Below are 27,268 nucleotides of genomic sequence, written 5' to 3' on the forward strand. Positions count from 1 at the left end.
GCCTTCGGCTGAAGCACTGTTGATGTCTGCCTTGAAGATGAGCATTATGTTTCATTGCTTGTGCTGGAATGGCCTCTTGATGGGCTTCATGCATAGATGCAAAGGGCATTCCTGAACTGAAGCAGGAGTTGAATCCCTCCGAACCAGTGCCTTTGGTTTTGCCCAAGATTAAACTGCTGTTATCCTGCAGCATTAAGAGAACTGCATAATTTAGCTCAGTGTGATAATGTTATCAAACTGTCTTCCTTCTTTAGAATAAAGCTGGAATGTGAACAGTATTCTTCCTCCAGCTGGGGTTTTGCCAGGAGATGACTGACCAGCACTCTTCGCTTGCAGTATATTAGTTAAATCCTGTATATCTTACTGCCTTACATTTGCAGCATTTGGGAGACAGGCAGATTAAATCTAGTTTTAAGCAACAACAAGCAAAAACCCCAATATATTGCTCGTAATCTGGAATGGAAAGAAAGATAATTTGCTTCGGAGCGTTCTGCAGCAGCCCTTTCCTTACGTGTTGCTGAAGAGTTGAGGAACTTCAGTTGCCCCTTGAGAAATGTGAACACGTTTGTGACCATGAGTGGTGGGTGACTGCATTCCCATCCCCACCGGTGCTACCGTTACTGTTCTGGTTTGTAGCTTCCAGTGGGAAATTTCCCTTTTCATAGCGGAAGCATTTCTAGAACAGTGCACTACTGATGGTAAAACATTCCCAACCACTTTGTTTACTCAGTGTTGCAGATAGAGTAGAACTGGCCTGAATGCCTTAGATAGCTGCTTGTGTATACGCCTCAGTTGGGTTTGTTTATGTTCTGAATTAATACTGGTGTGGAAGGGACAAAACAGACTTGTTTTTTTCCTCTTTCTCTCCAGTGCCAGCTGCAATGGTGCCAGTCTGGGTTGTGCTGGGCAACATAAACTGTTTTGAAAGAGAATGCAATTCGTGCTGCCTGGGTTTGTCAATAAGCCGTGTTTATTTGCACCTTCCTCGTCGTTAGCATTACGCACTTTGGAGCAAATGGAGTAACTGTACTATGTATGGGTTCCTGTTGACTGTGGTCTGAGGTGGTTGTTTTCTTCGCTCGGGTTTCCATTTGCTTTCATTTCGGTGTGATGCGAGTAGCTGTAACGCTGCTTGAGCTTTTAGCAGGGTTGATTGCTTCACTTGCACAAGACCTGAAGGGATGGGAGGTTTTACGGTGCCAAATAGCCTCCCCGAGTCCTCTAGTCACTGTAAATGAAATGGATTTAGCACACGTGTTATGTATTACAACTAGGAAGCCTGGAAGCTGTGTTTTGAGATATTTTCTGGGGTAAAGAATGAATTACAGGTGGCCAAAAGGGCAGGTGTCATCAAACTCCTCTGTACCCAGCTGAGATACACTTTGGGTTGTTCCCGTTGTTGGTTCTAGTAGGCTGCTTTGTTGGGTTCAGCTGGGAGGGAGCAGGTAGTTTATGCTGAAGTATGTGTGTGTGAGGAATTACAAACCATGCCATGGGCCTTTGGCCCCTCAGTGCTGTGCTGATGTCTGTGGAACGCTCTACCTACTGAAACTGTTCTGAGGGGAAGGGAAAATACTGACGTCGAACCAAAGAACCTGTGAAACCAGAGGGCATGGAGTACCTCACCACAACAGTGTGTTCCAGCAAAGTGTTCGTTTCATGGAATGATGAATGTTTCCTCTCTGTTTACTGCCTCTGAGAGCTTCCAGGTGCTGAGTGGTGTTGGGCTTTCTTCTTCCTCACCTATCTTGGCTCCTTTCTTCCACTTCCTTTGCTCTGGAATCATCTACAGGTGCTTCCGTCTGAGCAGTTGGATCCAGCTGCGGCACAACTGGCTATACAGGCATTCGGTGCAGCACTGGCTTTCAACCAGAAAATCCTGAGGAAGGGAATGCAGGAGTAGATTCCTTTATCAGTCTTTCATATGGTTAAAAATTGAGCCGTTAGTGAGCTGATGTCAGGTTGGGCAAACCCTTGAAGTTATTTTGAGGTTCTGGATGCTTCATCACACCTACTCCTTCACTTCAGGGGTATGATGTGCAGCATCTGGGACACACTGAAATACCAAGAAGCAAGAGACCAAAAAGCTTTGTGTGGAAGCCAACCAGATGTAGTTAAACTTCAGCTGGCTTTGTATGGTGGGAAGGCAAGAATTCACGGAACAACTTCAAGATCCTTGGGAAGGTCTGCCAGATAAAATGGGCTGGTAACGACTAGGATGTAAACATGGAAACACATGACTAGTGAAATGATGTCAAGTCAGATGCAGCCTTGCAGGCTGTGGACTTAATGCTCTTTTCTTGCTTCTTGGTGTGAGTTTGTGTAGGCCTTTCCAAATATTTTACTGGTGGGACTGACTGTGTACATACTAGAGGTTTAAAGAGGAAGGAGATGGTCACTTTCAAGTCCTAGTATCAGTGCTGGGTTGAACTGAACCCCTGAGATCTGGCGGTTAATTTCAATAGCTGCCAAACTTTGTGTCTTAACCACTAGAAAGTAGTTGGATGTAGCAGCAGGGTTTTCCTTCAGGATTTCCACTGAACTTGGGATAACGAGTTTTAGAGTGGGGGAAAACAGGAAAAAAACCAATACACCATCGTTAGTATGTTGCTAATACATGTTTCTGTAGCAGAATATTTTATACAACTGCTCTTAAGTGGTGTCTTCAGTTCTTTGCAGATGAGTTGTACCCATGTTTCTGTGATCGGAACACGTTACTGCATGCATTTAACATGTGTATTTCCTTATTGCAGCCTTTATTTTGTACTCATTTGATTCCAGCCCTGGCGGTGAATCACTGGAACTGGATTTTCTGACTAATGTTTCTCTACTCTCTATTCTCACCATATACTGGGCAAAAGAAATTCCTGTATAGGCTGCCTGAGCATTTGCAGTCAGCTGCTGGAAAGAACGTACCAAAGTTTAGACTGTTAAAATGCAGTACTTCAAAAATTGTGTCGTGTAGAGGGATTAACAACCAAAAATGACTGCTTTTTTTCTGTCTTGGTGGATCAATTTAGCTGATTTTTTCAGTAGCTGGCCAGGAGAAGATGCTCCCTTCCTCCTTTGCTTCCTTCTCAAAGCCAGGCTTTTCCGTCTCCTTTTCTCTCTGAAACATTACTTTGTGAAGGATGCTCTAAAAGGCAGGAGCAGGATGAAAAAGGAAGGAAGGCTCAAATAGCGTTTTACAAGGAGAGAAAGAATCCTTAAAAAATATTTATCCCGCATTTGGCAACCTTTTGCTTGCCCACATGTGACTGGCGTGGGGCCATCCTTGGCAGGGGCCAGAGCCTCGGCTTGCCAGGAGTCTTCCTCTTCTGGCTGCATTTTCCTTCCCTGTAACTGATTGTTTATTCACCTGATTTTTCTGTTTCAGCTTTGCTAGAGGCAGGCATCTCGGAGATGATAAGAACACTTTGTCTGTCCTAACTGTACAATAGCCATGATGTCAACGCGAAGCGCTTGCAGCCAGCTTTAGCGTTGAGTGTACCTCAAATAGCAGGGAGGTGTTAGATGTCAGACAAACTTACTACCACCTCCTTAGCATGAGGCTGTCCAAAAAGGAACTGCTGTAAATACAGAGAGATGATTTGTTTCTTGCTTTTTTTGGAGAGTTGTGTTTGAGGATTTCCCAACCTTGCTTTGTGTTTGCAATTTTGGTTTAGCCTCTTGGGGATTTTAATTGAGAATAATGAGTCTCTGAGTCAGATTCTCTTGGAGCTCCTCTTGTTGGTAAGATCTTAGCATTTAAACTGTCTCCTTTCTGTGTGTCAGGTCTGAGTCTCATTTGCTCAGGAGGTGGGCAGCTTGGAATGAAGTATTTTGCTTTCTTTGCGTGTGATCTTAGTATCCTAATAATATTTGGAGAATCTCCTGGATTTTGTTGACAAGGAAAACTTCTCATTTGAAGGAATCAAGGTGAAGCATGGATGGTCAAAGAAAGTTCTGTTGTTGGTTTTGCTCCAGTATATTTGATTTGTGACATCGGTACTTTTGTAATGTCCATCTCTGAAGATCTGTGATAATTCAGTACTTTCACTCCCTCAGTGTAAATGGACACTCTGGTCTAGTCAAGCCTCCGTCATCTCTTTAATAAAGCCATGAAGCCGCTGAAGGGTCTGCCCTTCTCCAGGTCTTGCTTTGACTCCCTCCTTCCATGGCTGCCCTCCAGGGTCTCTGAAATTTTCCATGATCTTGGTAGCTCCACGTGATGACAATGAAGCATTTTTTGCCCTTGTGCTTGTCAGCAGGGATTTGTTCAGGGGGTTGGGACTTTCTGTGTACGGGCACCAGCCTCTGAGATGCAAGGCACTGTTCTACCTGGCTGATAAATTCTGTCCCCAGGTATCAACCCCATATTTGCATATGTTTGTCTCCCTAATGTTCTCCTGAAGTCAACAAGTTACTGAGTGTGTTGGGGGGGGCTGGTGTTGGCAATAGTGTTTTGGACCTTGCATTTTAAATGCTTTGGTACAAAACTGGCAGCCCAGGTAGCACAGTTTGGGAGGGCAGGGTGGGAGGATAAATGGGGCTGGATTGTAAGGCCAGACATCAGTAAGATTTAGTTGAGTAAGATCGTGATAACAGGGATATCTGAGGGAACTGACGTGTGAGGCAGATAAGGCTTTGTATTGTTCAAAATATATCCTACACACACAAAACTTCGTGTTCTGCCTCTTCAGAGAAACAGGATACCCGTATTGTCTCCAGGCTGAGAACTGTGCCAGCGTTAGCAAGAACAAGGGAAAAAATAGGACTGAGGGGAAAGCGAGATTGCTGAGCTTTGAACAAAATATCTTTAAAAAGGTTTCAGGAGTTCGTGTGAAAACGGTTGTGATTCAGATATTAACCGGAATTTTGGAAGCCTGTTTCCCCGATTGCCTTTTTCATGTGAACTTGTGGATGTTTCTCTGCATCAATTTATATTTCTGTAGATGAGAGTCAGCAGATTTACCAGGAGATGCAGGGAATCCTGTTTGTACAGCAGGCTGTTCCTGAATGGCAGAGGCATGAAGGGAATACAAAAGTCTTTCCGAGGAATGAAACAAACTCAGTCTTTTCCTAATGTATTTATTTCAATAATTCATGCAGCAGCATTTGGCTTTTAGCAGGTTGTCTAGATGAAAACAAAATATTCATGTCATTTATTGATACATGTAGTAATGAACTTGGTGGAGGCATAGGGGCTGCGTGTGTTGTATTTCTTACTAGGGCTTTGAACTGGAAATGAGGCTACCACATGAAACGCGAGTTCTGGCACCCACTCAGAACAGCAGTCCATCTGCTAGCAAGACACACTGAGTTTTCAGTCCCGTAGCATTGGCAAATGCAAGTACTGTAAACCTTAAGGTGAGAGGCAGTTTGTGATGCCTTACTGAAGGTTGCACTGGGGCAGACTTTACTCCTTTTACAGCAGATTACTGTCAAAAAAAGGATATGCACCTGCATGCTTGCTAATTTTTGTGTAAAGGTTTGGTGTGTATGGGTTTTTCCTTTGCCAGAGGGGGAAAAAACCCCAGCATCTTTATGCAGTGCGTCATTTAGCAGTGATTTTTCACTGTGTTCCTGCTCTCAGTTGTCTTACAAGGAACTGGCTCTTCTTAAGTTGGCCTGTATGTGATACTTGTGCTACCTGGGCAGGTGTCAGCAATCCTCAGGCTCCCACCTCCTTGTTCTCATAGTTTCCCTCTCCACTGTCTTCCACTTTTCTGCCTGGTTTCACTCCGAATAAATGAGTCTACAGGTACGGAGCAGTGGTGTTAACAACTCTTAGAATAGCAGTTATAATAGCAGTATGGGCAAGGAGTGTGTACCCAAGCTGTCTGCAGTGCAAGCTTGTTGTGTTAGTGAACGTGTGGCTACGTATATCCAGGTAACAGCACAGTCGGATGTTGTAAGCAGGTCTGTTGGTAGTATTTCATAGCTACTTGCTAATATAGGGGAGATGCTGTCAGGTTACTCGGGGAGTACCTGCAGGTGGGATTTCCTCCGCAAAACCTATCTTAGCCTTATCTGGATAAGGAGAACACGGCTTCATACCCAGATGCTTAAACTGACAAAGTTAGTTAGTGAATAAAATTAAGCAAGATCAATACAGAACTGTTTTGCTAAGAAATGCACAGTGTTCTGGTGGTTTTACAAGTGCTTTTCAAGGTGGACACTATCTTAAAGCTGCAGAAAGTAGCTTCTTAAAACATGCCATAGGATGTCTACATCCTGATGGCAGAGGTATGAACAGGCTCTGCTCAATGGCATTTTAAAAACGTACTTTAAAGTCCAGACTTCGTTATATGAAGAGGAGGTTGAGATTTTAGGGTGTTTAGTCCTGGATTAAAACACTGTAATTGCAAACTGAAAGATAAGCTGCAATGCAGTTCTTTTTGGAACTGTTGCAGTTCCATTAATGTTGTGTTCCTCTACAGGCTGGGCTCCACTGCTTCTGTGTTCATTTTGGGAGATGAACTTCTTTGCTGCTTATGTGTGTTCTGCTCAGTCACTCAGTTTAAATGTCTTGTGGTGCTTTCCTTGGATCTCGCTGTAGTTGTACTCCTGAAATTCTGGGTTATTGCTGTTATTAATGATACTGTGTTCGAGCTCAGTTAGAAAGTGGAAAGCAGTTACTTAATGCAGACCAGATTTCCTATCTGTGCATGTTTACAGAGCCCCTGGCACACAACCCTCATGGCTAAAAGGCCATACAGTGCAGGAATCAAAATGCTGTTGTTCTATAAATACAGTCCTGCCACTCCTTTTGATGCAGCAATAGTGAGCTCGTCTGCTGACCGTTCCGCTTGTGTCTTCCAAGCTGCAGTGCTTTCACTGAAATGTCACCATAAACTTGCACCCCATTTTCTAATCCCTTTGATATTTTGTTCTCTGAATCCAAAATTTGGGGATAAGGCGGAATTCTGATACATTCTTCAGAGGAAAACAGCAGCTCAATGATCCCACAGTATTTGATCTGAATGATGATTTGATACTCTATTAAACCTCATTTTCCGTACGTAAGCAACATTGGGATTCTACATTGGGGTCAACCTAACCATGTGATCTACAGTACAGCAGTGCTTTAGTGTACAAGTGTCATTAAGCTGTGTAAAGGGAGCTTGATTTCTTGCCAGTAAAAGACCAGTTTGAAGTACAAATAGGAAAGAAAAGAAATGCTTAGAAAGACAATAAGTCAGCACTCATAAAAGTAGTGATAATACTAGGTCTGTGGAAAAGGTTCCAGTACTTGCCTGCTTCCATTACCCTTATGTTGATCTTGCTTTCAGCAATTTTCCTTAGTATGCAATTGGTTCATATTATACATTTGATCTGAGAAAATGGTATTTTCAGGCAACTAAAACTGTGAAAACCAGACTTTAATTTGTCAGTTTCACAGGAGTTGGTTCTTCTGCAGAGATTCTCTAGAGCCCAGGGAATGGAAGCACAGATTTGTATGGATCAGGGTTTTTCCTCTAATGCCATTCATTGTATGTAACAGCTCTTGCTCTCTCTGTCTTGCAGTGTGCCCCAGCTCATGTGGCAAGCGAGCCTGTACAGACCAAAATGAGTGTTGCCACCCCGAGTGCCTGGGGAGCTGCACGGCGCCCGACAACAACACGGCGTGCGTGGCCTGCCGCAACTACTACTACGAGGGAGTCTGCATGCCCACCTGCCCTCCCAACACCTACAAGTTCGAGGGCTGGCGCTGCGTGACCAAAGAGTTCTGCTCCAAAGTCCCTGCCACTGAAACAAGTGAATATGAGAGGTTTGTGATTCACAACGATGAGTGCATGGCAGAGTGTCCCTCTGGATTCATACGCAACGGGAGCCAAAGGTAATGCACCTTCTGGAAAGCCCATCGGAGCTGTCATGTTTGAGTTTTTCCACCTCCTGTTCAGTGGCAGCTTGTGGTGCAAGTTGAATTAGATAGGAATGACAAAATGCCATGGGGAATTGTGTGACTTCCTGGGTAAAGGCTTACTTAAAGAAATACACCGCTGGAAGATCTGTGTGTGGGCCTGTGCATTGTCAGTTCCCACTGGTTCTTCTGAAGGACTTGAGGAGGGCATTGTACCAGTACAGTGCAGAACCAGGTCTTCAGGTAGACTGTACACAATGAAAGTGAAAACCCAGGAGCACAGGGTTGAAGGTTGGCTGATGACCATTATCACACAGAAGAAACTATAGGAGTTACCTTGTTTTGTGTATTATTTGCTTTATGTGGGCTTGTGTGTTTGTATTCTTCAGTGTATTATTTCCCTTTTCTCACTGTTTCCAGAAGATAACAATGTTAATAAGATAACAAGATAATAATGCATCAGCTGACAATATTACACAGAATAATTGCTTGCAAGGATGTCACTCACCTGCTCATATTTAATTCTGACGGTTGGATTGGTGTGTGCTTATGATCATCTTATTTGGACAGTAGTTTCAGCAAGCAGCTTTAGTAGCTTACTAACTCTTGGAAGTCGTGAACTTGGAGTAAAGGATAACATTCATAGTGCATCAGTACTGTGCTAAAGAAAGTCTTTGTAGGCTGTTCTGAGATGTTGAGTTTTTTGGAAAGGTGGTTGTTATGATGCTTGCATTAGTTGTGGTTTTGTGCATGCATGCATGTCGTCCATCCTTTGGATCACATCATAAAGCAGTCTTCTTGTTGTCATTTGGACATAGGCAACTTAACACTGCCTTTGCTCTTGCCCAGATACTCACCTGAGAAATGTTTCTTTTGTTATCTCCTTGAGCTTGTAGTACCAGCTGTTTGAACCACTTACACTGAAGTGCATGGCCATGCTATCTTATCTCAATGTTGTGCTCTGCTGCAAGGATTGAAAGGAGCTGTAACTCAAGGGTAGTGAATGTTTTGTTCCCTAGAGGTGGTGTTAACAAATAGTTGAAAATGGAGAGCGTTTTCAGCATTCTTTGTGTATTTACTTGAATGCCCCTTGCTTGTGTCTGCAGCTTTTAGTGGTGGCATGTTACAGTGCAGGATTTTGAAACAGGAGCTTACTGCTAAGGAAAGGAAGCTGCGTCCTTTCATTTTTTATGCATGAAAAAGTGCTATTATCAGTTTACATGTGTCTTTAAGCTCCAATAGAAAGCTTATTTGAAGAGAATAAGTAGTAAGTCTGTGTTCATTAATGTTGTCATCAGAAGCCTTTGCCTATGGAGCTGGGTTTGGGTTTTTGTTTTTTTTTTCCCTCTCTAAAACAATCATGTAGAGTGAGCAATAATGAAGTAAGAAGGGATATTCTAGAATAAACTGAAAACCAAACATAACCTTGAATTGGTGAAGACATTTACCAGGAGCAGCGATCAAGGGCATGTTTCGTGCATCCATAAAGTGTCCAGTTTTGAGGTGAGGATGCAGACAGTGTAACGTGGACCCTTGAAAAAGCTGCTGTAGCCACAGGCTGAGCTGGCCCGAGTTCTGGTTCCTTGAGTCTGGCTGCTAAAAAACGCTTATGAATGCTTGTGAGTATAAGCAGTAGGAGCAGTGAGCCTGTGCTTCAGTGTTTCCTCCAGGGAAGGTGGGCTGTATCCATATTGTTTTATAGCCACTGGTGGACCTGTTCTCTTTCCATCTGTATAATCCCTTTTGAACCTGCTTGGACTTCTGGCCCATCTCTCCCAATTCCTGTTGCAAATTAGTTTTGCCTTGCTTCAAGATACATCCTTCCATTTGTTTAAACTTGCTGCTTTAATACTTCTTAAACCATAAGAAATAGTGACTAATTCACTGCTTGCTTTCTCCACATCACTGATGACTGTGTGCTCCCACAGTTGTCTTTCCTGAGTTAAAACAGCCAGGACCATGGAATTCCCTAGTGCTGAGCTTCAGATGTTGGTGTAAGAGCATGGAGACAGACAACTTTACAAGAACTTGAACAGTATTTTCCCATCTCCGGTTCCTGGCTGGCCTGTTTGTGGAGGTTGGGCCTGGATCATCAGGCTTCACAGCACTCTGAGGCTGTCTGCATCGATTACACCCAGAAAGACCATCCTTGTCATTAAGTGAGAGTAAATGCACAAATGCAGGGGCACTGGTTTTACCTGAAATGCCTTCAACTTTAGAAGGACCATAGAGCCTTTCAGAAGCTGCCAGGCAGTGGTTATGGGTCCAGTCATTCCCTCCTGTGTTGCTGTAAATGGAAGGGATGATGTTCCAGGCTCTCTGGAGTCCAGTGGGCAAGGGTGCTAAGTTATCTGCAGCCCTCTGCAGAAATGTGGTTAGCTTCATTCTTGGAGCTTTATAGGGAAATGTCTTTCAGAATTTAACTCAGAGCAGCCCTAGGCTCAGAGTTGTGTACTGTTGCTTATTTCCAGTCTCCTTTTCTTTCCTAACAGCATGTTCTGCAGCCCTTGTGAAGGGCCTTGCCCCAAGATCTGTGAGGATGGGAAAACAAAGACCATCGACTCTGTCACATCGGCACAAATGCTGCAGGGATGCACGATTCTCAAGGGAAATCTGCTGATCAACATCCGTCGTGGAAGTAAGTGTTGCCCTCTCTTTATGAACCTCTGATAAGGCTGCTTTTCATATTTTCCCTTTTGTCTGTCAGCATAATGATAAGAACATTAAAAACTCAGCAAACTGTTTGCTTTCCAGTCCCATAGCAGTGCTCCTGTTTGATTTGGCCAACAGTAGCACCATTCTCCAACATGTGGATGGAACAGGGATTCAGCTACCGAGTTAAAGCTGCTATTTTCGTTAGCTTTTTTGGCAGGACAGGGAACCAGGATTAGGCAGTGAGATGAGCAGTAGTCCCAGAGGAATAATAAAGACTGGGGAAGGTGGAAAAGTTGAAAATCCTTGCATCTGGGTAGGTAAATAACTTGTCTGCTACTAAGGCATGGCACTGTGAGACTGCTGTATCCTCCCTTCTGAAGGTAAGGTGTGGTGTCTTGCTAAAACATGGAATCCAGGGTGCTGGGAGCTCATATAAAGCCTTGCACTGTGCCTTTGGATGGTCATCATTAGTGAGCTGGCTACCTTTGTTGCATGTCTTGAACAAGCTCTGGATTAAATTTGTCAGAGCAGTGATTCATCAGCCAGGGAAGTGTTGACAGCTGATGAGCTCTTAAAAGCAGAGTAAAAATCCCTGTTAGTTTTTATTGGAAATGTATCTCTCTATGGAAGGTCCCTTTTGGTTTCATGAATAAGGATGAATTGAGATACATTTGATTCCTTTCTTCCTGCCTGAATGAAAACTTCAGGGTTTAGAAACAGCAACATATGGATTATTTCACTCATGGTCCTACTGCTACAGGTACAATCTTCCTTTATGGGAGATGTTCCAGTTACCCTGGAACAAATGTGGGGGTTTATTGTCTTTTTTAAGTATTATCTTAGAGTGCTAATAGGCATCTGCTTCCTCCCATCTTATTTGTTATGGGAATCAACCATTGGTATTTGGTAATTGGGCTTCCTAGGTATCTGTTAGGATTTTGGTTTGCTTATGGCAGCAAACGGACCCCATAGCAGCGTCTTGCATCCTGAGTGCTTAAAACTTCCTCTAGCAGCTGCAGTGTAACTTTGCAGGATGATGACACCAGGCAATGGGCATGGGCCAGGAATTGCTGGAGTTAAGGACTGCAAACCTTGAGCCTTGTGAGGTGAGGTGTTGCAGACCTAGGCAGGGACAGGATAGTTCTAGGGAGGAGGTAGTACTGAAGTGTAGAGCTTGCTCTGTGGTCGTTCTAATAATTTATCATAGAAGATCACATTTAGTGAGCTATGTGGCACACGTTCCATGCACGGCACAAGGATACCATCTCTGCTGGTTCATCAGGAGTTTTCAGTTTTGTAGCCAAAGCTTTTTGAGTCACTGAAAGCAATGCTTTCTGCCCCAAAGAAGACCAAGAGCGTATCTTCAGCCTTTCATCTTCAGTCTCTGTTAACCAGTGGAGCTTTCTGCCTGAGCTTTGCTCTGCATCTGAAGAGCAATTCCAGTCTCATGGATATGTAAAAGGGTCTTTTCATCCCTGCTGGAATGCTGGCTCAACATTTGGTGCTGGCTTCATAGTCTGATGTCTATGGAAAAAGCAGGTATACCAGTATGGAAAAGCAAGACTGATTTCCCACTGTTGCTCTGTGGCTTTATTTTGCCCTTCAACTATCTGTCTGCATAGGCAGTTGCTGCTGTGGGGGGGAATACCAGTGTCTCTCATTTTCAAAGGCAACAAATACTTTCTTTCCCTGAGCTAATGCTGCGTTAAGCAGAAGAGCAGTTACAGCTCTGAATTCTGCAATAACCAAATCTCATTTTTCTTGCTGTAGATAACATTGCCTCAGAACTGGAGAATTTCATGGGTCTGATTGAGACAGTAACGGGGTACGTGAAGATTCGTCATTCCCATGCATTGGTCTCCCTGTCTTTCCTGAAGAACCTGCGGTATATTCTGGGAGAGGAACAGGTGGATGGGTAAGTGTTCAGATACTTGTAGATGCAACTTCACGTTAATAGAAAGCCACAGAGAATAAATCTCCTGATGAACATTCACGTGCCCTTTATAGAATCTTCTCTTCCACTAATATGCAGCGTTTCTCTCCTAATGAACACTGCTGCACAGTCATTGCTCATTTGCATTGCTACCCAAATCAGCATATTAAACTGAATATATTAAGAGTAATTTTATGGTAACTTTGCTTTTCACTTCAGATTTTCTGGGGAGGTTCTTCACATTGATAAATTGTCTTAATTTGTACAAACAATTGGATTTCCTTACTGTTGGCTTTTAGCAGAGTTTTATGGAGAATGCTGGCTGGAGGGAAACCTGAACGTTACTAACAAGGAGTGCAACTGGAAGTGACCCAAGTAGTATGAAATAGGTTACAAGTTGCAATTGTCTGCGACGCCTTGAAATGCTGACATTAAATGAATTCTCTATTGAGCAGGAAAAAGACTGGTCAGGAAAAGTCAAGTTGTTCCCTTGAAACGTTTGCTGTGGTTTAGATTGCTTCTATAATTATGATACTTCCTGGTGTATGTAACTCCTGTTTTCCTGTGATGGCAAGAGATAGTCAGAATCAGGGAATGGTCTGGGTTTGAAGGTACCTTAAAGCTCCTCCACTTCCAATCCCCTGCCATGGGCAGGGATACCTTACACTAGAGCAGGTTGCTCCAAGCCCCATCCAACCTGGCCTTGAGTTGAGACAAAAGTTTCAGTCTCTGTGGAACTCACAGTGCTGAGGTGTGGTGATGGTCCTTCAGCAGACTGCCTTGTTCTTTCTGTTCTTTAATCAAGTATCCATCCCAAGTTTAAACCAGGGTTCTCTGGGATAAATAAGTCTCCCTCAGTAATGACTGAGCTATTAAATGAAGAATTTTGGGAACTCATGTAAGAAAAGGTGGTGGGAGGGTCATGGGAAAGGTTGCTTGTGTCTGACTTGTCTTCCCTGGCAGGATAAGGTTACAGCATGAGGGATTCTTCACAACCTCCCTCTTTCTCTCAGGCTGGTCTTTGGTCAGCCTTAAATTCTTAGCATTCCACCCTCTGACAGAGCCAGTTAAAGGGCATCTCTTCATCCTGCCCTGGAGAAGCACACTGTCTTAGGAAGAGCACTGCCTCTACAGGAAATCTTGTTTCTAATTGCAAATATGGGAGGCTTGTCACTGTCTTGAGCACTATGGCTCATTCAGCCCACTTAGGATGTGGCCTGCTCTCATAGATACTCCAGTCATTGATTTGTCTTCTCTCCCCCTTGCTCTCTTTAAATTTGAGTTTAGCTTTGTGCTTCAAGTAGCAATTATGTTTATGGTACCTTGTGTGTCAGCATGGAGAGTCAATAGGAAGGAAAATGGCAGGTTTTTAAATCATACTCCCAAATAGAGGAGTAAATAGGTGCAGCTTTGAAGAGAAAAACAGGGCTGAGTGGGGGAGGTAGAACAGATCTGTAGGAAAGAGCTACTTGTGCTAAAATTCACCCTTGTTAGGAAGTTACTGCAGTTACATACTTCAGGTCAGGGGCACTCTCCTTGCTTGAAACACACCCAGCATCATTCAGGCATTACCACAGCCTAAATAACCTTTCCAAAAATACTTAGGTGGAAGTAGGCACCTGATGAGGAGAGACTGAGCTTGAACAATTACTTTGGCAGAGTTATGGACAACAGGGAGTGGGGTCTTAACCTGGGAAGTCCTGGGCTCCTGGAACAATGGCTGTTTATGCCAGCATTGCCTTGGGGGAGAGAGGGAGGTTAACTTAGAATCAGTCGTAGTTGTTCATTACACAACTGACCCCACCACCACCGTCCCTTTTTCATACTGACCGGGACTAACAAAGCAGGACATCAGGATTTCTTTCCTCCTTATTTGTTTGCTGGTGCCTGCTCTGGTTATCGCAGAAAATGGAAAGTTTAGAGGGAATTTATTTTGTTTGCAGAGTGGTCATTGCCTCTTTTGAACACTCTGTAGAGAATGTGCTGCCATGGCAAGGAAAGAAATCTCTTTGCAAACACAGGAACTGCAATGGAGATGTGCTGTGTTGAAGGATTTAGTTGTGGTGGGATGTTCTGTTTTCCTCATCATCATAGCACTGGGAGATGAATGGCTTCTATCCTCTATGTCTTGCAGAGTTACTTTTCTTGTCTGGGGTAGTTGGTCTGCCATAAACCTTTGCTGTCTGTCATCTTCCTGTAGCCAGCTCATTCATAGCTCACTGCCAGTTCTCATTCCCTATTTGGTGCAAGTCACTTGCCTATACAGATCACTCATTGCTCTCTTATTAAAAGTACTTATCTGGTCATTACCCCTTCCAGGAGTTTTTTGCATCTTGTACGCTATGGAGGGGGTGAGGAACACGGGGACTGAAAGCTTGTTGAAATGTTTTCATCACCCACACCTCCTTTTGGTTTGGATTTCATGTTCTGCCTCGTAGCTTTGCAGGGGCTGAATGTGCACAGATGCAGCGTTGCGTGCAGATACGCTGTGAAGCAGCCTTTGAATGTATGCAGTCAATAACTAAGTGGCTGTGGGTGCTCTGCAGTTGGGGATACACATCATGTTGTGGGAATTCTCTCCTGTGGGTGTACATGGCTTGTGCAGGTCGCCTTGAGGCTTTTTATGGCAAGCCTGGGACCAGATGTGCCTCCTACTCCTACTCAAAGGTTTAGCCTGTCCTTCAGGCCATAATCTCCAGCCATTCTCTTAGTTACTGTCTCCAGGGTTTGATTGTCAGTGCTTTGTTTTCCTACAGTGAATCTTTTATTCTTTCCATGCTATCTTCCTTGGCATCCTGATTTTTTTCCACAGCTGTTAGAGCCAAAGTCTGATATAATCTTTATTTATAACTTTATTTATAACCTAAGCCCTAAGCGCACTCTGGTTGCCCTCTGCTCCACCTCCCCAGCCATGCAGAGCTGCACCTCTCCTGTGACTGAGACTGTATATAGCCCTCCAGACGTGCTTTCCCTGGTGCTTTAAATGGTGCTAGAATAACTTCCACTAATTTATACTTCCAGTGTATATCTGAACCCTTAGGACCTGTTTACCTAGCCTCAGATGGCTGCTCAAACTCGTGCAGATGGCTTTAAGGTAGGAGCCACAGTAACTCCCAGCTCTGGCCCAGTCGCTGTGCAGTTGTGTAAAGCACCTGCGTGTGTTTGATTTGCTCCATTTATTCACACTCTCAAAAGCTCAGCCACGTTGCTTTGATACAAGATCTGTCTCTAGTGTCTGCGGCATCATTGCCACAGTTGTGAGCAGGAGACAGGCTAGGCAGTTATTAAATATTTAAGGTGGTTACTGTAGAGCCACACCTCTGCTTGTTGTGTTCAGTCTCAATCCAGCTTTTTGGGTCCTTCCTCAGCAGGTTGGTTGCCATCACTTAATCACACAGCTAATTATGGTGAGGTGTCATCTCTTCAGCAGTGCACAGGGAGCTGCAGGGATTTTACTCGTCTCTAACAGACTAATGGTTGTCTCAGATAAACACTTTTTTTTTTTTTTTGTGATGTCTGTCAAATCTCTCTTGCAGTTTAGCATCCTTGTTCTCTCCTGGCAAGATGCATTTAAAGCATTATCATGTATGTGCTGCCTTGTCAGCCAAGCACATTCTTCTCAGCATCTGTCTGAAGTGGTACCAGTGTATTGACTTCATCAGCAGTCAGTTCCTGGGCAATTAGGGGACAGTTAGAAACAGGAGAAACCACTTGCCTTCCACATTGTTCTGCAGATAGACTCAACATCTTGGTACGTTACAAGAAACTGCAGCAGTGGTCTGAGCAACCAGAATGCACATTTTCCACTTCAGGTTGGGTGAGGGAGGAATTAATGCTAGATTCTAAATGTAGCAGGTGAAGGAAAACCATCAGTGTTTAGTATGTCAGCTTCATTGTTTGTCTGCCATGTTTATCCTGCAGAAACTCTGTCTGTACTTACAAGGATTTCTTGAGAGCCAGTTGAATTGCGTTAATGTGGGCTCACCAATTCAGAATGGCTCGCAGAGGTTGCAGGGCTCTGTTGTGTTGCTGATTGGTTTGATGAAGTTAATACTGGTGGGACTTTTCATAGAAGTATCATAAATGCTGCCATGATGGGCTGGTTTGATTTAGATTCATCAGGTAGAGACCTTTAAGTCATTTCCCAATTGTGTGTTCCGGTTCCTACTGTCTCAAAATCTAAGTGTCTTTGTAGGTGGTGTCTTGATGCTGATGTAGAGCCTATCGTGGTGCTTCTGCTGCACTTGGGTTGTTGCTTGGGGTTTTTGTCCCAGTTCAGCACAATTGAATGGCACCAGGACTTTCTTCTCAATATATAATAAGATTTACACACTCAACTTTGTGTTCAGTATCTGTGGAAATACAGGATGTTCATGTTATTCCAGTGTTGTGCTTCGGGAATGGGCTCAACACATGCTGCTGCGTGGGGTGTTCGTCCTGTACTTTCAAGCATGGATCCTGTGCTAGTGCAGTCAGCGCAACTGTTCACTGTCAGGTTTTGATGTATAGGTGCAACTGTACTTGGCACAGTGTAGGAAATCTTTATTGGGCTAAGAGGTGAACTAAGGCATAGAGGCCAGGAAACCTCACTGTGCAAACTCTTATGGTTACTTCTGTAAACACAAGCGAGACAGCTGTGGTCACGATTGTGTTTTATTGTCAGAACCGCACCATGCTTTTCCTCCCATAAGGTATATAAGGTTATTGCTTCCCCCTTGCCACAAAACGGAAAATCCAGTGTAGAGACCTGCTATTCAGAGGACGTGGATTTAATTCCTCACAGCAGCTTCTATATGATTATTAAAACACATGCTGGAGTGGGCTTTACATGGTACGATGTCAGCCTCAGAGTCCTGTGTTAAAATCATTTCCCTGCCCTCTGACCAGAGGGGATATTCAGGGAAAACTTGCCTCATTTGAGAGAAGAAAATCCTTTACTCTGCTGAAGACCTGTTTAATAAGAGGAAACACAGTGTTTAACTTTTCTTATATTAAGGTATTCTATGTTGGAATTGGCAATGAATTAAAACTAATACTTTTCCTTCAAAAATTACCTTCTAGGAATTATTCCTTCTATGTGCTTGACAACCACAATCTCCAGCAGCTGTGGGACTGGAACCATCATAACTTGACGATTAAGGAGGGGAAGATGTACTTTGCATTTAATCCTAAATTGTGTGTTTCTGAGATTTACCGTATGGAGGAAGTTTCAGGAACCAAGGGGCGACAGAGCAAAGGAGACATCAATCCAAGGAACAATGGGGAAAGAGCCTCTTGTAAGTAAACAAGCAAATCTCAAGGCAGACTACTTACGAAGGTGTAAGCCCTCATCCCACTGCCATATTGCTGTCCATTACAGTATCTAGAGTTGTGAAGTTACAGTAGGATTTCAGTCATTCAACTTGTTCACTTACAAAATTTAGCTGTGAAAATATGTTCACGTGTGTGGAAAATTATGTGGTTACACAGTCTCTGTCTCATCTGTAAAAAACCATTTAATGAAGACGACTGCTTTTTAAATACCCTTTTTTGGTCAGCAGCATCGTACAGCAGTAGGAACATACCTGGGAAATGAGAAGTGAAGTGTAGTGTTTTGGTATATCCAACAAGGAGTAGCTTCCCAGTTTCCTTTGCAGATGTACATCATTATAGGTATTTTCCTCTCTTAGATACCTACCTTTTCTTGATACTAAGGAGGCTGCTGAATAACAGTTCCATAGACATTAAAACTCCTATGTTCAAGCTTCTTTTCAGCTGCTGCCAAATATTGCACCTTGTTGCTAGAAATGCTTGCTGTGAACTGTTTTCCATGCTTTACGTTCAAATTATTTGCTTTTCAATAGGAAACACTTTTTAGAGTTCCACACTATTCCTAAACCTCAGTCTCTGCATTTCATTTTGGGTTTTGCAATGGTCATGTTTGTTGGAGCGTTGTCTTTTGGCTTTGGGGGTCTGCACATCAGGTCTCCAAGTGTAACCAACACAGTCAAAAGCAGTCTCTCATCTAGAAGTTAAGACAACAGATTTGACCTCAAACTCTTGGACTCAACAGTGCCTTTTTCTCTGGTCTGTTTGTGGTGTTCTTGGAGCTGGGTAAATTAAAATGGATCTCGTGTATAAGTCAAGTCCCCTTGTTCTGGATGGTGTTTACAAAACTAGGACACGTACTCTGCTGAATGTCTCTTTAGGCATGATGCATAAATGCAGATGGCATAGATCCTTGTTGTAAGCACACTCCATTCTTTGCACACTGAATAGAGCAAAGGCTTGCAGTCCTGGAGGAGTTACAGACACACAGCCAGGCCTTACTACTGCTGAGGCTAGTGCCAGCCGCTGCCTGTTCTTTAAAACAAACCATTACAGAAGGCTTTCTGACTGTGAGAAGGGGAAAAGAATCAACAAAAGCTAAACTGCCTTTGAAAAGATAGCACCAGTTGTGCCAGCGTACATGAGGGTGAAAACCCCTTTATTTTCACAGGCATTCTATGGAATGCTAGAAACTAACTCACAGTTGACTCTTGGAACGCAATTTCTTCATCCAAGAATTAAGTTTTTAAAACGCTATTTTGGTCTGGATTGGAAAGCTCAGTGAGTTGGGAGTGGGAAGCCATTCATTTCAAAGCTGCCAGCTTCCATCCAGCTCTGTTCAGAAGAGTAGCTGGAAGCTGCTGCCATCAAATGGTTGTGTCGTATATGAGCTGAGTTTTGGAGTTCTTGGGCCAGCCTCTCGTGAATGGGAAGGTAAACTCCTTTGTCCTTTCCATGTTGTCCATTCTTCAGAAAAAGAAATTGTAGTTGTCAGAAGTTCTCCTTGAAGGAGAGAGCTCAGAGGCCAGTTACTGCTCTGTGTGTGCACTGGAGCTGGATGATAAATTTAGTTCTTCTAAACCAGTCTTGTGAACAACCAGGACTTCGTTCCTCGCTCAGGGAGAGTCTGAAGTAGTTTTCAAGAGCTTTCTGATGATGTATTAGAAGAAAATTTGCTTCAGAAAACAAAATAACAAGTAGCTCCAGCATGTTCTGAGATGATTGCCAAGGTCACTGCTTACCCTTAAGCATCAAATGTAGTAGGATGAAATACGAAGCTCTACAGAGACAAAGGCTGTTGGCATACTGTGGTATCATAGGCACTACTGGAAAGGCTAATTAGCTAAAACTGATACCTGAGAGGAAGCAAAAACTAATAGGTGATGTGATGCTAATTCTGTTACGTCCTGTCCTTTTGTTTTGCAGGTGAAAGCCACATTTTGCGTTTTGTATCCAATACTACACTCAAGAATCGGATTAAACTAACATGGGAACGGTATCGCCCTCCAGATTATAGAGATCTCATTAGCTTCACTGTTTACTACAAAGAAGCGTAAGTAGATGTTGTCCAAGACAAATGATGACCAAGAGATAGTAGACAATTCTGACTGGTGGATATCTCATCCGGTTGACGTTTTTCATCCTCGAGTCCTGCTTGTGTTGAAATTCTTTCTTGGTGGAGCACAAGCCCCCTTTGAAAAGAGGATTGTTTTGATGGAAACTTACAAATGGATTCCAAATTCATCAGAAAGTTTCAAGTTTGGAGCAAATGAAAAATGAGGTGGATGGTTTGGTAGTTCTTAGGGGTCTAATTTGGAGCTCTTCATAAGTCACATCATCTTTACCAGATCATTTCCTTCGCTAGTCATAGTACTGACTTCAGAGCATCACAAATCAGGAGTCTGCTCTATCACATTGATGACTTGTTTACTCAGGGTTTGGGGTTATTTTGATTACCTACCTTTTGTAGTTTACTACATTGGTATCTTGATAATGAAGGAGTGGGGCAGTTTCTAGGAAGATCCTAATTTCTTGGGAGGTGTCCTTGTCTTTGCACATCCTTGTAGTGTCTCAGCTTTAAAATAGTAAAAACTACAAATGAGCACGCTAAAAACTCTCCAAGCAGTTTGGAGGGGTGAAAGGCAGATTCTGAATGCTGGTGATGACATAAGGAGCAAGGCTGCAAGAAACAGAAGCACAAATTGTTCAAGTCCAGCATCACTTGAAAAAGAATTATCATTGTCGTGGTGTGCAGTGATGCAATAAACTTAGTGCTAGATGAGTCTGTAGTAATTAATAACAAGTGTAGCACTTCATATGGTCTTGCACCAGTGTTGCAATTTAGGAAGAGCAGAACTGTATGAGTGTGTTTGTATTGTGTGAAAATAAAAGGGGAAGAAAAGCCTGTTGGACTGGTCATGGCCAGTCATGGAAGTTTGAGTTCTTTTTGGTAAGAAGCTTAGCCACTATCAATAACTGGTTTGAGATGCTTCTGTTTCGTATGTGCTTAGCTGAAGTCTAAAGGCCTGAAGCATTTCATTGGTTTGGGTAAGACCAGGTAAATTTAGTGTTTTCTTGGAGAACTTTGCCTTGTTGCTAGTAACTGAAGGTAAAACCTGCAGCTAAAGCTGAACTCTGAATTTTGTACCGCTTGGAAGTAGGTACAACTTTTACTATGCTTTATTCTGTTATGGAAAGCAAGTAATCTTTGCTTAATTGGGCAGCATTGGAGTGAGGCACTTCTAAATATATGACAATTTTTAGGAGAAAATATTATGTACTCTTTTTTCTTCTAATGTTTCAGACCATTCAGAAATGTGACAGAGTACGATGGGCAAGATGCTTGTGGCTCCAATAGCTGGAACATGGTTGATGTTGACCTGCCACCGAACAAAGAGAACAATCCTGGAATTCTCCTGCAGGGACTGAAACCTTGGACTCAATATGCCATTTATGTCAAGGCTGTTACCCTCACAATGATGGAAAACCATCACATTCATGGAGCAAAAAGTGAAATTGTATATATCCGAACCAATGCTGCAGGTGAGATGCTGGGCTTTTGGGTGAGAGGTTGATAATGGTGCAGGTATGGTCATTATAATAACAGAATTATGGTGCAAGTTCTGTTGTTAATACAGAGACTGAATTTACGTGCGGATGATATGTATAATGATAGAAAGTTTTCAGTGATTTTGAAAGCATTTGAGTTCAGACTTCGTGGTTGTCCAGACAGTTCTTCCATTGGGAACTCCAGAAGTTTTTTGGAGTTAGGATTTCAGACTTTTTTCCTTTGGTGAAGGTTAAATTTAAGTACAGCTGCTTGTGGTTGCAGTTAAGCCCTTAATAGCTTTTGTTTGTGGGGCAGCAGTAGGAAACCTTCCCTTTGAAATAGGATGGTGTTCTTTCTTGCAGTATAGAAATGGATTGGGATTTGCTTAGCTTGCATTAGAATACGTTGTAGAATGCTCCAGATTTAAATAGGTTTTCTGTTTTTCTCCCCCAGTGCCATCCATTCCCTTAGATGTTATTTCAGCATCCAATTCCTCATCCCAGCTGATTGTGAAATGGAATCCTCCCTCTCTTCCAAATGGCAACCTCTCGTACTACATCGTACGATGGCAGCAGCAACCTCAGGACAGTTACCTTTACAGACACAATTACTGCTCCAAAGGTAGGAAAACAAAACGTGGTTGTGTTGAAATGCCTCTGGCTGTTACCTGCCAGTGCACTTGATTGACAAGAACTAAAGCCCATGCCCTGCTTCACAACTAGAAGGGAATGGCTAAACGTGGATTGTTGCTGTACTCATAATAGGGAGAGAGAAGAAACAATCTGTTTCTGTTCTTTTCTTCCAAGATAAAGTCCCAATTCGAAGATATGCTGATGGGACCATCGATACAGAAGAAGCTACTGAGCCCACCAAGCCAGAGGGCTGTGGGGGAGAAAAAGGACCTTGTTGTGCTTGTCCCAAGACAGAGGCAGAAAAGCAAGCTGAGAAGGAAGAAGCAGAGTACCGCAAAGTCTTTGAGAACTTCCTTCACAACTCCATCTTTGTCCCCAGGTAATGGATTTTGGACACTTCCTCTTTGTAAGTTGAACTAATAGTTTAGTTTTTTAGCATTTTGTATTGCTGAGGGCTCCAGGATATGAAAACATACATAGATAACATCTGAAACACATAAGCATTGCTTTTTATATGAGACAGTCCGCAGCCTTTTTTTGCAGTTGCCCTTATTCACTAATTTTCATCTCTTTCTCTCTCAATTTTAGCTAATAGTAAGGGTTCTTACCTATATTGTTCAAGGGCTTGAGTGATGGTTTCTTTTCAGAGTCAAGAGTCACTTGAGGAGCTATTTCTCTAAAAGGGTTTCAGAGATGAGCAACATGTGGCAGACAAAGGGTTTCGGATGTGGTCTTTCTCTCAATAGCCATTTAAGTGCTAGTGTTCCCAATCTGAAGATTTATTTGCCTTTGCAATTGAGGGCATCGTCACCTCGCAGCATTGAAACTCATCTTCCTTTCTCACTGCACTAATTGCAAAGGGCATATTGGTTTCCTGGATCTGTGCTGCAGAGAAGTATTAAATATGCCCACTCTTCCATGATAAACACTACCCACACATTAAATGGAGTAGTAACGATTTTATGTTGCTACATAGAATAGATACTACGGAATTAATTGGTGATTTTGATCCTGGAGTTTCCAATTTATCCTTCATGTAAGCTGTTCCTACTTCAGATAATTGGATCCTGGGTCCTCACTCACAGTGTATAGCTGTTACGTTGCAGTCTATAAGCAATCAGATTTCAATCATGCATGTTACCTCATTGAGTCTGTTGGCAGGTCAAGTTTATGGTGAATTCCTGTGTTTGAGAACCCTAAACTGTGACGTGGTTCCTCACTAAACTGGTTTATATCACTCTCAATTGCCATTTTTCGGACATGTATTCATGGATGTGTTAGATTGACTTGTGTCCTGGGTTCAGCAGTAGCAGTCATTTTTCTCCTTCTTAGTAGCTGGTGCAGTGCTGTGTTTGGTATTGGGACTGTGATAAGTACAGAGATTTATAGCTTTATCCAGAAAACGAGGAACTAAATGCTGCCTCTCTTTAGAAGTGCTAAGTATTGTATCTGAGCTGTGTGAGTCACATTTGTGGTTGAATTTGTGCAGTGTTTCCCTCCTGATGATGAGAATCAGCAGCAAAGATGAGCTACAGAGAAGTACCACCCACCATGACTGGCCAGGATGTAGTTCCTGAGCACTGTCACGTCTTGTAAATGTGATCAGATTCTGGTCTTTACGAAATAGCACAGTAAAGAGTTTCAAAAGGCAGATGTGAGGTCTGAACTACTCCAAAGTCTATTGCAGAGGAAGCTTTGTCATATAAGGAAGAAGCTCTTCCCTATGAGGGTGCTGAGGTGCTGGCGCAGGGTGCCCAGAATGGCTGTGGCTGCCCCATCCCTGGCAGTGCTCAAGGCCAGGTTGGATGGGGCTTGGAGCAAGCAGCTCTAGTGGAAGGTGTCCCTGCCCATGGCAGGGGTTAGAACTGGATGAGATTTAAGGTCCTTTCCAACCCAAACCATTCTAGGATTTAAAATACATTATCTCCTCCCAAAGGAAACGTGCAGAGCCTTGAACTCAATAACAAATGAACTGACCAGTTCACAAAGCATTTCCTGAAAGCTTGTCCATTTCCCTTGTATTTTTTCTTCTTAACTTACCGCCATTAGGGTGTGTTTTGTAACAGCAAGGGCAGATAAAGTACAACACTCACATAGCTGCACAGCCAAGCAACTTTAAAGAGACTGCATGTCAGGGAAATTAAAGATTATGAGCTAGTGAGACATCTCCATGGGACAAATGTAAGCAGCTTTTTACTTGATGTTGATTTTCTCCCCCCCTTTCCCAAAGGAGAAGTTAATTAATGTGTTCATGTAAATCTCAACAGTAGTATTTGTTTCCAGTGTTCTACCTGTCTCCAGGATATTGTGAAAGAGATCCAGCCATGTAATACAGCGTGAGAACACTTGACTGGGTGGTTTTTAAGCTTGTTGATCTAATCTTGTCTGCAACTTCTGGATGACCCCATGTGTGTTACTGCGGTCGTGAGGTAGATTTCAGACGTTAGGACTCTGCTTAATCTTGAACAGACACAACCAGAGGAGGACGAGTGATTCTTCTTCCAAGTTTCTTGGTTCCCCAGTGAGCAGGATGAGATGGGCTCTGTGTGTAGTAGAAGGTATCTGAGAAGTAACATTAAAATTGCCATAGGGTATGAGAGGAGTTTAGCTTTTATGTTACATGACCCTCATTTTTCTCCTGCTCTTCTTAATTTCTTGTTTTACTTTTTTATAGTGTTATTTTTAATTTTTCTCTTGCATTTCTCTTCCTTCCTCTCCTTTAACAGAATAGATGAATTTTCATGTTTTTATCTCTGGACTTGTCCTTATTTCCTTGGGTGAATGTTTTTGTCTATCTGTGCCTTTCACAAAAGCAGGAAGCTGGTTGACCACGCAGCAATGGTGTCAAAACTCTCGGTGTTTTAATCATGTTTGCCTTGTGGTTATCCTGCAGGTCTTTTTCTCTTCCTCATATGACACTACTTCTACCAACAAGTTTTGTGTTGCTTTCTCTGTTTTCCCTCAAATGCAGGGTAGGACTGTACAACCCCCCAGATGCCACCAAAGAGTTGAAACTTATGAATCCCAGTAACAGACCAAGTCATGCCTTTTGGGTTGTGCATTGGCATGTGCTTTTGTGGTTGGTTGAAAACGAACCTTCTATTTTCACTGCTTTTATCACAAAATCTGTGCAGATGTTGATCAGTTCTGTCCTAAGCATCCCATGTGCTTTTAGCAGTTCTACTGGGTAAAAGCAGTAAATGAAGCAAGGTGAATGGGTTTGGTAACTTCCGTAAGTTCCAGTGTAGAGGAGGCGCAAGTGCTTATATCTCCTATGAAATTCCCCCGTACTCCAGTGACAAATGAAGACATTTGCTTGTATGTTGCTTAAAAGAATTTCCTGATAGCTTAGGACGTCTTTTCCTTGTGTGGGTTTATTTCTGTGCTGTGGTTTGCGTAGCACTGGAGAGTGTCAGAGCGACTGCTTGAGACATAGTAAAAGGGATTTTGGAAAATGTTGTAGTGAACTCCTAAAAAAGAAGGAAAAAAACCCTTAAAATTTCATCCAACTTCTGCCAGAAGATTTCAAACCCAAGTCAGCCTGGTTTTGGCTCTCCCTGCAGCATGCTGTTCTGTGGCTGACTGTACTAAGACGGTATATTTGACAGTGAATTAGCTTCTCCTGTTGAGTCATCTTTCTTCCTGTTGGGTGTTTGAGGGAGGTCTTAGGTGCCTGGTCTGTAACTGGCCCTCTGACAGGAATGTGTTAGACCTCACTTTGTCCTTGATAATGGTTGCACTGGCCTGGTATTAAATGGGCACCGGCAAAGAGGCTCAGGTGGGGTAGAATTGAAGCCAAAACTGGTTTTGTAGTGCAGCTCCTCCTGCGTTCTTCTTTGGGTCCCCTGGTTCATTGCTGTCCAGGCACGAGCAGTCCTGCAAGCTTCAGAAACTAGGATATCAGAAGCTGGAACAGCCTGCATACTCCGTGTAGCTAGTGCTTCTCTGCAGAACAGGCTGGCATCTCACACAAGCCAAGTGACAGGTCTAGCCTATGGTGATCATGTGTGGGTTTACTAATACCATCCAAATGTTTGTGAGAGTATTGTCATGTTGACCCTTGTACCAGTACTAGCGCCTGCCCACTACAGCAGCTTCTTAGACTGCAGAAATTAGTGGTGGTGCTGTAGATGGTCGGGTTTGTAACTCTCTATAAATTTCATACAGATGCCTATAAGGCAAAGCAAAGTTGGTCTTTGCTATACACAGCGTTAGTGCTGTGCTTTCTCTTACAGGAGGATTGTTCCTTTGCAGAGCTTTTGTTTGGGTGACAAAAATAGATATACAAATTAGCACACATGAATGGTGGTTAGCACTCGTGGTCTTCAGCTGCATTCCAGGTTTCTTTTCTCAGTGCAGTACATGCAGATATATGTAATTTCATTGCAACTGAATCAAAAGCTAAGCCTACTGAGAGCTGGCTTTGCTAGTCCAGCAAGCTCCAAAACACTTTTTTCCCTTTACCTTTTCAGCCTTTAACGTCTGATTTTTATTTGAAGCATCAACATTACTGTCACTAAAGACAAACCTAGGATACTTACTGAATAACAGTGAAGCCATTTTTGCTGCTCAGTTTATTGTGTGAGGTCAGAAGCTTGCCTGTTCATCTTGAGGTGCTGTATGAGCTTCAGAGTTCTGGTTGGTGTCTGACCAAAGCAGAAAGAGGTTATGTTCAGGTTAAGAGAAAGCTTTCATCTTGTTTTGCAGTGTCCTTTATTTAGCTTTTTTAATAGCAATTACCTGTTTTACTGGGGGTTTTTTGCTCAGTTTTCCTGGACCTGGAGAAAAAATGGATTTTCTCTAAAGAGACCTTTCCTTAACCTGTTTACTCCACAGACCCGATCGGAAGCGAAGGGACGTGTTCCGAATCGCAAATGCCACTTTGGCCACTCGGAACAGGAACTCAACTGGGCCAGATCACTTCGCCAATGTTTCTGACTCAGAGGAGAGTGAGGTGGAATACCCCTTCTTTGAGACCAAAGTGGATGGCAAGGAGAGAACTGTCATCTCCCATCTCCAGCCTTTTACTCTTTACCGCATTGATATTCACAGCTGCAACCATGAAGCTGACACACTTGGTTGTAGCGCTTCCAACTTTGTCTTTGCAAGAACCATGCCTTCAGGTATGCTCTCACCAGTGCACAGCTTTGTTGTATTTTATGGGGAGAGATCAACCTCAGGGGTGACAAACTCTCCAAAACCAGGTAGAAAAACATTGGGATATAATAAAGAAATTCTATGCAAGAAAAGAAATTGGATCTGTGTAACACTTTGCTCCAGTAGTTTAATGTCCTTGACTGGTCTCTTGTGTGTCCTGTGATCTGAACAAAGGTAGAAGCACGTGC

At 43.0% G+C, this 27,268-nt stretch overlaps 1 protein-coding gene across 2 annotated transcripts in view; it reads left to right on the forward strand.

The window, feature by feature from the left end:
- Positions 1-27,268, forward strand: part of IGF1R (insulin like growth factor 1 receptor) — a 179,980-nt gene that overhangs the window by 123,257 nt on the left and 29,455 nt on the right. For both annotated transcript variants that reach the window (XM_065688733.1, XM_065688732.1), the window contains exons 3-11: positions 7,510-7,822; positions 10,339-10,484; positions 12,272-12,416; positions 17,496-17,710; positions 19,668-19,794; positions 21,046-21,284; positions 21,745-21,912; positions 22,098-22,302; positions 26,760-27,046. In XM_065688733.1, the coding sequence (XP_065544805.1) occupies positions 7,510-7,822; positions 10,339-10,484; positions 12,272-12,416; positions 17,496-17,710; positions 19,668-19,794; positions 21,046-21,284; positions 21,745-21,912; positions 22,098-22,302; positions 26,760-27,046 (1,845 nt within the window). The remainder of the gene's footprint in view (positions 1-7,509; positions 7,823-10,338; positions 10,485-12,271; positions 12,417-17,495; positions 17,711-19,667; positions 19,795-21,045; positions 21,285-21,744; positions 21,913-22,097; positions 22,303-26,759; positions 27,047-27,268) is intronic.

This window comes from Lathamus discolor, chromosome 8 (genome assembly GCF_037157495.1).
Source record: "Lathamus discolor isolate bLatDis1 chromosome 8, bLatDis1.hap1, whole genome shotgun sequence".
Lineage (NCBI taxonomy): Eukaryota > Metazoa > Chordata > Aves > Psittaciformes > Psittacidae > Lathamus > Lathamus discolor.